The sequence below is a fragment of the Oncorhynchus keta genome, chromosome 7 (assembly GCF_023373465.1).
Source record: "Oncorhynchus keta strain PuntledgeMale-10-30-2019 chromosome 7, Oket_V2, whole genome shotgun sequence".
In the NCBI taxonomy this organism is placed as follows: domain Eukaryota; kingdom Metazoa; phylum Chordata; class Actinopteri; order Salmoniformes; family Salmonidae; genus Oncorhynchus; species Oncorhynchus keta.
In genome coordinates this window covers 37,763,097-37,772,951 of record NC_068427.1, presented here as the reverse complement: position 1 = coordinate 37,772,951, position 9,855 = coordinate 37,763,097, and the positions used below count along the sequence as shown (strand labels likewise).

The following is a 9,855-nucleotide window of genomic DNA, read 5'->3' as shown; positions in this document are numbered from 1 at the left end:
CAGCTGGATGAAGACAATGATTTGGCGGGACTCAAATTGGTAATCTTGCAGAAACCTCTAAGAAACGTTACAGTGCCTTCAGAAAGTATTCACACCCCTTGGCTTGGACATTTAGGGCAAGACTTGAAAATGGCTGTCTATCAATGATCAACAACCAACTTAACAGAGCTTGAAGAATGTAAAGAATGTGGAAATAGTAAACTAAGTAGTAAACTACTTGGTTATGCACACACCATTAGCAAAATGAGGATCTGTTTAATGGTTGTATATTTAGTTACATTACATTGATTGCAAAAGTATGTCATTAGAAACAGCCAGGGGCGCAACTTTGGTTTTAGAAGTGTGTGTGTGGGGGGGCTTTTTTTATTCAGTCGGAGAAACACTCTACCCGACTGCTCGGAGGCATCTGCATGGTCCTAAAGCACACCGTTAACACATTTTGTATGACATTCCAGTGATTCAACTGGGGGGTAAAAATGCACCATACGCAGTGAAAGTTGCACCCCTGGAAACAGCCAACATCAAATAAAACATTTAAGTCCTAGATGTCATACTGGAGGCTAACTTAGGTCACAAAGGTCAAGTACCACAGTCTGCTAAGATGTACAGGCTAATAGAAAACAGGCCATTGTTGATGACAAATCTTAAGGGTTGGATCAGTGCAGTAGTGCCCAGATATACATGTAGTTTGTTGCCAGATGTTCATAATACTTGGTTCCATGTTTATACTCTCCACTCATGCAATGACCATCTCTAGTCTGACTGACACTGGCCACTCCACCCCCCCCCAAAAAATAACATTGTTCGCACAATCCCTTAACTCATCATTAAATTAACAATATTTCTAGGAAGTTTACTGACATTGCCCTCAGTCATTTCTGCTTCTGACATGACAAACATTTATGCAATATAATCCAAAAGCTATGCAAAATAAATGATGCATTGGAAAATACATGGCAAAAGAAAAGAAATGCATTGAGTATTTTTGGAAGTAACCATTTCTGCTACAATATAAGTAACTCGTCTAGCTCCTCTCCTACTCTGGCCTTTAGAGTAATACCCTGAAACATCGGGATGGCAGATGGCTCACAGGTCAGTTAAACCCTTTCCAGCAGTGGCTGCTGTTACCACCACTGCACCAGGAGGTCTGGCAGATGATATGGAGTTGATAAGGTTGGCCTCCCAGTGATGAAAACAGTGGGATAACACCACCACATTACATTTGCCATGCCAAACTCAGCTTTCAAGCAATCGCATATTCATGAAGCCTGCAACAAAGTACATGGAAGTAACAGGTGTGACATGATCATACACATTATTTTGAATAAATTATTCTCAAATCAATAAAACAAATCTTTACGAGCCAAGAGATTTAATAACATATGATACTGGGGTGGCAGGTAGCCTAACGGGTAAGAGCATTGGGTCAGTAACCAAAAGGTCGCTGGTTTGAATCCCCAAGCCGACTAGGTAAAAATAAATAAAGTCGATATGTCCTTTAGGAAGGCACTTAACACTAATTTCTCCTGTATTCACTCTGGATAAGAGCGTCTGCTAAATTACTTCAATTATACATGTCTGTGATGCCAGAGATTCAATTTAAGTCAGTAACCCCTGTTCAGACTCCTGATGGTTACCCCAAACATATTCATATGAATATTATTAGCCAATTATTTGGCTGTAGTGGCACCACCCATTAATCCTATTGGGCCGTATCACTTTGAGGCCACGCTAAAGTGAGCTCAGCATCCAACAGGATTGAGGCAGGGCCAGGCTGGCCCACAGTCCTGAGCTGTGGTGGGGAGGAAACATGATAGAGAGCAGGAGCAGAGTCACTTCTTTGCTCCGTAGCCTTAGACATGGTTTTGTTGTTGGTGGTTGGTTGTAAAATTAGTATATTTGTTGGGTTTTGTCAGACACTGAAGTTGTTTATTTCTTATTTGTTTGGTTGTAGTTTGTTAGACGTTGTAGTCCGGAGCTTTGCCCTGCGGCTGCCTCAGTCTGATCTGTAGTGTCATGAAGGCCCCTACAGTCACATGGAAGAGGATCTGCCACATGTTCCTCAGTTCATAAAGGTACATGTTGGACAGACAGATCAGGGCGAAGGCCAGGAACGACTTACTGTTCCTCCACACAGAGAAGTACGTGAACAGGGAACACTGAAGAGAGGGAGAGAAAGGGAGAGATGGAGTGAGAGACCGACACCGGGAAGCAGAGAAGAGTCAACTTCTGTGAGAACAATAGAGATACTTCATTGTATTGAAAATCCCTTGCCGGAGACTAATCTTTCTTTGCTTTCAAACTATGTCCAATATTTGACCTTTACTCAAGGATGCCCCAATTATTTAGTGCAAGCTTAAATCAACTACCAGCAATAAAATGACAAGCCCTATTCTGCAACATAAATGTAATGCATATTATTTGCAATTTTCAATGTACAATTATGTGTAAACTGTAGCTAGACTCAGACGAACACTAACAGCCCCCTCTGTACAGATGCAAAGTGCAAGGTTGTTTTTAATTTATTTAACTAGGCAAGTCAGTTAAGAACAAATTCTTATTTACAATGACGGCCTACCCCGGCCAAACCCTAACGACCTTGTGCCAATTGTGCACCACCCTATGGGACTTCCAATCCCGGCCGGTTGTGATACAGCCTGGAATCGAACCAGAGTCTGTAGTGACTCCTCTAGCACTGAGAAGCAATGGCTTAGACCACTGCTTCACTCGGGAGCCGCACCTCACTCATAAGTGACTGCCAGAAGGAGACAAGACAGCTCTTGCTCGCTATGACTTACCTGATACAGACAGGCTGCTGTGCCCAGGAAAAAGGCAATCACGTAATTAAAGTCTTCGTCGTCGTTCTGCCGGCAAACCAACGGGGGATGAAGACAAGGGAGAGAAGAAAAGATAGCGAGGTCAATGTACAGCAGTAGGTAGGCTTGAAACAAGGCTTGGTGAAACTGGTACGACAAGAAAGCCAACAAAAGCATTGGACAAAAACAGCCTCTGAAAAGCAATAATAAGCATACCCACTAAGATAAATACAGGTATTACAAACTGTTCATATGAAAAGGCTTGGATTAGCTACAGGGGTGTGACGTAGAAGTCCGTCACTGGCCGCGGGCAGCATTTGGTTCTTTAACACACACACATATTCATCACTCCTCCCTGCGCCATTATAAGATAAGTTAACAATGTGGGTCGACACACAAATTAACTTCTGTCTTGGTGCATGCATTTTATACTTATCAATGTTGTGGATGAGCGCATTGTTTGTTTGTTCTGTTTCTCTCTCTCCATCTCTGTAGCTTCCGGGTATGCTGGAAAAGGACCCGAGCTCAGGGAATTGGGTTGGCTTTATAGTGCCTGTCCCAAATGGCTCATTAATGCACATGGGCATATTGAAAGATATTGTCAGTAGTGATGTAATGTTGTAAATGTTATGTTGTGATATTGTTTAAAACCGTGTTGCAATGTATATCCTTTAGTATGTTTAGTTCATGGAAAATGTATGTTTGTATTATTAATTGATTAATTAACCAGGGTTAATTGTTCTGAGGGGAGGGGCTAGCCCTACAAAAGGAGCCTCTCTTTCAGTCATGGGGAGGTTATTTTGGATTGAGCTGTGGATGGGGCAGCATTGTTTTTAAGCTGTCCCATAAGGTAGACGTTGATGGCAGTACTGTTGTTTTTTTGTTCCGGAATTCACTTGTAAATAAACACCTTTGCACAGAATAACTTTTGCGGTTCCGCCATCTTTTTATTTTGATAGAGGTTAGGTTATCCAGTTTAGCCTTCTGGTCTACTCTACGTGACATATGGTGGCAGTGGTGGGATGGCGTACCGCAAATCAACAAGAGAGGTAAAGGAATGCGTACAGGATTGCGTTCTCAGCAACAGCATCAACTGTCAGAAAAGGTACCTGAAGTTGAACCGGGGTGGAATACCATGGAATCGTCTGGTGAAGAAGAGGTCAAGTATGAGAAACTAGGAGCCCGACCGCGGGGCCAAAGACAACCAGAACTGGGTGAGCTGCTGACTGAAGGAGCAGTTGGGGGACCAGAACCACACCCAACCATGGTAACCCTTTTTCAGCAACTTTTCACCTGCCTTGAGAGGAGGGACGAAGACCTCAAGCAGGAGTTACGTGGCCTACGCCAATCTATCCTCACAGCTCCCCACCAGGCGGAACTCGTCAGTGAGAGCCCAAGATTGGGTCTTCCAACACCAGGACGACAAAGGCTCGATGCAGCAGGGACTTCAACTCCACAGCAGGCACCCCAAGCAGTAATGAGGCCAGCACCAGGAGACCAGTCCAGCAGTGTTAACGTCCATCTTCCAGCATTCCTGAGGAAGGAGCCAGAGATGCCCTCATACCAGCAGGGGAGGACATTGAAAACTACCTGCTGAGGTTTGAGCGCATGGCTAAGACGTGGCAGTGGCCTGAGGTAGAGTGGGCCTGCAGGCTTGTCCCATTGCTCACGGGCAAGGCCTTAGAGGCTTACACAGCAATGGATGAGGGGCTGTCCAATGTCTACAAGGGCTTGAAGGAAGCGCTGCTGGTGAAGTTTGACATCTCACCGGAAACCTACCGTCAACGCTTCAGAGCTGCATCAACGCCATCGGGTGAGTCGCCGACAGAGACGTACCACCGCCTCAAGGGTCTCTACCGACGATGGGTTCGACCGGGGAGAAGACACAGGACGAAATCGGGAGGTCATCATCCTCGAGCAACTTCTACAAGTTCTACCACACGACATTCGAACCTGGGTCCGAGAGCACGAGCCCAAGGACGGGCTTATGGCGGCCAAGCTTGCACTGCAGTATCTTAATGCACGTAAAGGGGGCCCACCACAACCTGCAGCACCCGCTCCAAGGAGTCTAAGAGACACAAGGGACATCAGAAACGCCAGAGATGGTGGAGGTAACTCTGAGGGTTATGTGTCTGGGAGGGAGGTAAGGGATCATGCAGTTCGCTCTGATGGGAGGGGTCTGACCTGTTTTTACTGCCGGCAGCAGGGGCACAAAGCTTCAATGTGTCCGCTACGTAAATCCAAGCTCTCAGGTTACTGTTATGTACCCAGAGAGGGGGATGGTGTTCAGAATAGACAGACTCGGGAAGGGTCATGCTTGGTACCTGTAAAAGTGAATGGTAAAAGTCTTACTGCAATGATTGACACTGGCAGTTCCCTGTCATTGATCAGAAAAGGTAATGTACCTGTTAATGACATTGATTATGGTCATCAGACACTGATCCAATGTGTCCATGGTGACCAGTCACAGCAGCCCACAGCTGAGCTCACAGTTGAGATTCAGGGTCAGAAATACCTCCTCAAAGTTGTGGTAATGGAGAAGCTACCTTTTGAGATGATTTTGGGGAGGGATGTGCCTGTACTCTCTGATCTGTTGGGAAGTGTGGGGGGTCAGCTATATGAGCAGTCAGTTTGCCAGTCTGATGTTCAGATGGCATGTTCAGTTGTCACTCGTGCCCAGGCCAAAGCTGGTTTACAACCTCTGCCTGACTTGTGTGATAGTCTGTGCGAGGGGGAACCAAAGGGCCCAGAAAGTCACGCCGCCAGCGGCGTCTTGAGAAGTATGTGGGAACCCCTGTACCTGTTGCTGATGTGTCTGGGTTAGAGGTGCAATGGGATGTTCCACAAAATTTTGCTACACTGCAGAAGTCTGACGCAACCTTGAAATGTTTGTTTGACAAGGCCTTAGCTGGGGACAGTCAATCTTCATGTGGGGGATTTACACAGTAGACAACCACATACTCTACCTTGGGTCAGAGGCAGATAGCAGGAAGTTGGTGGTGCCATCTACCTGTAGACCACTTGTTCTCAACCTTGCACATACAGTTCCATGGGCAGGCCATCTAGGGCAACATAAGACCTATCTTAGGCTAGGCTCCCGTTTCTTTTGGCCCTCCATGTATACTGATGTACAAAAATACTGCAAATCATGCCCCATGTGCCAGAAAACCAGTGCTGTCCGTAGGTCTGAAAGGGCTCCTCTATGTTCACTGCCTGTTATCTCTACCCCATTCAAGAGAATTGCAATGGACATTGTTGGACCCTTGGAGAAGAGTAGTGCAGGTTACAAGTATATATTGGTGATCTGTGACTATGCCACCCGGTTCCCAGAAGCCTTCCCACTCCGTTCCATAACCACTCCAAAAATAATCAGTGCTCTTGTTCAGCTCTTCTCTCGTGTAGGAATCCCAGATGAAATCCTGACGGACCAAGGGACAAACTTCACCTCGCGACTGATGGTTCAACTCCACCGACAGCTGGGCATTAAAGGCTTGAGGACTACTCCCTACCATCCCCAAACTTTTGCGGTTCCGCCATCTTTTTATTTTGATAGAGGTTAGGTTATCCAGTTTAGCCTTCTGGTCTACTCTACGTGACAGGGGGTCACTTTGGACTTTCCTACTGAATTAAATAGAGTAATGTATCCATCGCTCTGGCATTACCTGTATGGTGCTCTCTATAGCATGAACCCCTCGGAGTAGATTGAGGCCTCCACAGAGGATGCTCAGCACACAGGAGACGATGCCAGGTAGAGTCACAGGATCAAGCTGTTGGCTGGGAGCTGGGCAGAGAAGGGAACTGTTAAGAGCCAGCAGAAATGACCTGGCCAATGAGCAATATACACATTAAGAGACTATATAGACTGAGATAAACAGCTACGTTGTGATTCTGAAGGACATCACAATACAGACTCAGTGCCAGAGGCTGCCTTGACCTAAAGGTAGGGTGCAAAGTAATATCTTGCAGCTAAATTCTTAGAAATGTGATGAATAGCTACAGAGCAGGATTAGGTTCAGGGTATAGACATGGTCAACCACTGCACTATACCATCATGTGCAATCTTAGAATTCTCCTAACATTTGAAGAGAAACCCGTGACTAAATCCCAAAATAACATTTTGATGATCATCCCTTCACATTGAGTGACAGGAAAGTGAATATGAATGCAGAGGTTCTTGAGGGAGACAGAGGAGCTGTGGTGACCCAGGGCACAATCATTTAGCTGGGATTACTGAGGTGTGAAGGTACCAACAGAGAGGTGGTGGGCCGGTCACTAATGGAGGGGCCACACACACGAACGACAGCTGCATGCCAAGGTGTCCTTCAAAGAACTGACCCTATAGGGCTTTCAAGTGATTAACTTTGGTTCTGTTCCAAACATGTTCCCAACCAAGCTGTCCATGAGGTATGGAATGGATGGAAGCCATTTTCAACATGTGCTAACGTGACAGAAGGAGATGTCTACAGTAAAGGCTTAGATGAACAGGAAAAGGGAGGATTGGAATGAGGTGGATGGAATGCAAATCAATTTGTCATTCAGTACACAGTGAAGTGATCATGTTAGAGCTTAAGTAAAGAGCCTTACATGTTTACTGTGTGTGAAAACACAAAAGGCAGGTAGGCACACTTCAATGTGCATAAACTAGCGTATGAGTTTGTCAACGTTTGGCTGAATGTGAAAGACTAAGCTATGTAATAGACAACTAAACTAACTACAGTTGCAGGCACTAAAAAAAATGTTAGTTAAAACCCTGTAGAGCAGTACAGGTTGATGAGAAAATATCATAACTTAACTAAAGCGTCTTAGGGTTAGGCAAGTATAAGGGCATACTCAATTCTAGCTCCCAGGATGCAATTCCAATAGACTGCTGACACCCTGTGGAAGATATGTTCAAGGTGTCAGGCTTGTAACTTCCAAAGCGAATAAGAAATATCAGTTTTAGTACAGGGACAGAGTCTTGGAAATGTGTGTTTGCGCGCGCCATGAATAAAGGACGCATCTGCTAAAATCCTATTGAACATACTTGTTTCCGTAAGAAATATTATAGTTTGATTACATTTTAGGGTATCTGAGGAGTAGATAGACATTTATTTTAGACTTGTTGAAACAAAGTTTAGGGGTAGATTTTCGGATTCCTTTCTCTATGTTGAACGAGTGGATTACTCAAATCGTTGGTGCCAACTAAACATACTTTTTTGGGATATAAAGAAGGATTTTATCACAAAAAACGACATGTTATAGCTGGGACCCTTTGGATGACAAATCAGAGGAAGATTTTCAAAAGTGAATATTTAAAATCGCCATTTGTAAATTTATGAAACCTGCGCCGGTGGAAAAATATTTTGATGTGGGGCTCCGTCCTCAAACAATCGCATGGCATCATGTTTTAGCTGTAATAGCTACGGTAAATCGGACAGTGCAGTTAGATTAACAATAATTTATGCTTTAAACCAATATAAGACACTTGTATGTACCTAAATGTTTAATATACATAATACATCATTTTTATGATGATTTATTTTAACTGACCACCCTCCAGTTTCACCGGAAGTTGTCCCGCTGGTGGGACCCCTAGCCCTAAGAAGTTTTCCCACAACTATCTTGTGTCTGTGTGGGGTACCTACTTATGCCCTTGTACTTGGAGGGGGTGTGGTATGAGAAGCCGTTGATGGATCCTAGGTCCTCAGGGGACAGCTGGTAGGGTGGTCGAAGTTTGATCTCTGTTTGCATGTCGGCCAGGTTGATCTTAGTGGACAGAGAGCGGGGGCTGTTGAAGCGCTGCTTCGTCTTCTGGATGAAGTTGTCTGGAAGAGGCCGCAACACAAGTATGAAGGGTGTGAGAATAGAGAAATCTATCATGAAAATACAACCTAGGAATTGTATGTTCCTGCGGGTACAGTATAAACATGCTCTAAAATGTTTGGGCATGATAGTGGGTTAGTTTCCTGAGACCACCCATACACAAAAATAGGAAGTGTCTGCTAAATGGAATATAATATATTTTAGAAAGCGTCAAACCAGGGAAACCTAGCCTGGTCCCAGATCTGTTTGTGCAGTCTAGTCTTGTCAACACTACAGTCAAGGTCACGCCAGGAGTAGGCAGAAAAGCACAAACAGCTCTGGGACCAGGCTAAGGGAAACCCTGTGCTTCTAAAGTAAGACAATGCATGGGTTTGTTGGGAAAACAAGAGGAGAGACTCACCCAACTCGATGAAGGAGTATGGCCTCACAGCGCTATTAACACGCTTGGCGTCGTACGTGACGATGAACTCCCTTTGCAGCTCATCCAGGAAACAGAAGGCCAGGACGTTGGGGTAGGTCTCTGTACATACCATCAGATAACCCACACCCAGAGAGCAGGTGAAACTGAAACAGACACACAGAGTGAGCAGGAATACAGTGGACTATTATTTCCTGCAATTACAATGCTGAACAGTGGGAAGCACAGAGAGTTCAGTAGTATTCATAAACAAAACCATGAGATGTCCCTGCATGTTATTCAGGATCAAAATTATATTTGGAGATGTAACAAAACTGGCATTATAATAGCTATGCAAGAATACCAAGAAATACCATTTAAGATATTACACAAAAAAGGAACCTCGCCAGAGGTGTTTCCAACCAATCCATCGAAAATAATTCACAGAAATGTTAACAGGTGGCATGAAGGCTGGTTAGCAGTGTGCTAAGAGATGCCAGGATCGGTCTCTCTTAATTTCTTTACAGAAAGATTAAAACAAGCATTAAATGGGGAGGGGGAACAGCTAGCTCACTCTCTTTTCCCTCTGCTTATGTAGTATGGGTGCTGAATTATGGTCATTTGGCAGAGTGCCAGGGAGGGAGGGACAAAAATCATACCATCCACTCAACTGGAGCTCAGCAGAGCCCCTCGAAGGGCCAATACATCAGAGTTAAGCATTGCCCAAAAGGAGCTTTAAATCAGATTACCCAGTGACTTAACTGCTGTCTGACATGTCCTCAGTCTCTTTCCTTCACAGTGAGGCCGATGTTGGGCCTTGATTAAAGGACCTCATGATAA

The 9,855-nt window shown here is 44.8% G+C and overlaps 1 protein-coding gene across 2 annotated transcripts in view; it reads right to left on the bottom strand.

Annotated features, from left to right (window-relative positions):
* Positions 1-235: 235 nt before the first annotated feature.
* The window catches only part of LOC118386348 (vesicle-trafficking protein SEC22a), a 29,585-nt gene continuing 19,965 nt past the window's right edge, over positions 236-9,855 (bottom strand). For both annotated transcript variants that reach the window (XM_035774034.2, XM_035774033.2), the window contains 5 exons: positions 9,019-9,182; positions 8,441-8,620; positions 6,479-6,597; positions 2,799-2,864; positions 236-2,159 (listed from right to left, as the gene is read on the bottom strand). In XM_035774034.2, the coding sequence (XP_035629927.1) occupies positions 1,959-2,159; positions 2,799-2,864; positions 6,479-6,597; positions 8,441-8,620; positions 9,019-9,182 (730 nt within the window). In that variant the 3' untranslated portion in view covers positions 236-1,958. The remainder of the gene's footprint in view (positions 2,160-2,798; positions 2,865-6,478; positions 6,598-8,440; positions 8,621-9,018; positions 9,183-9,855) is intronic.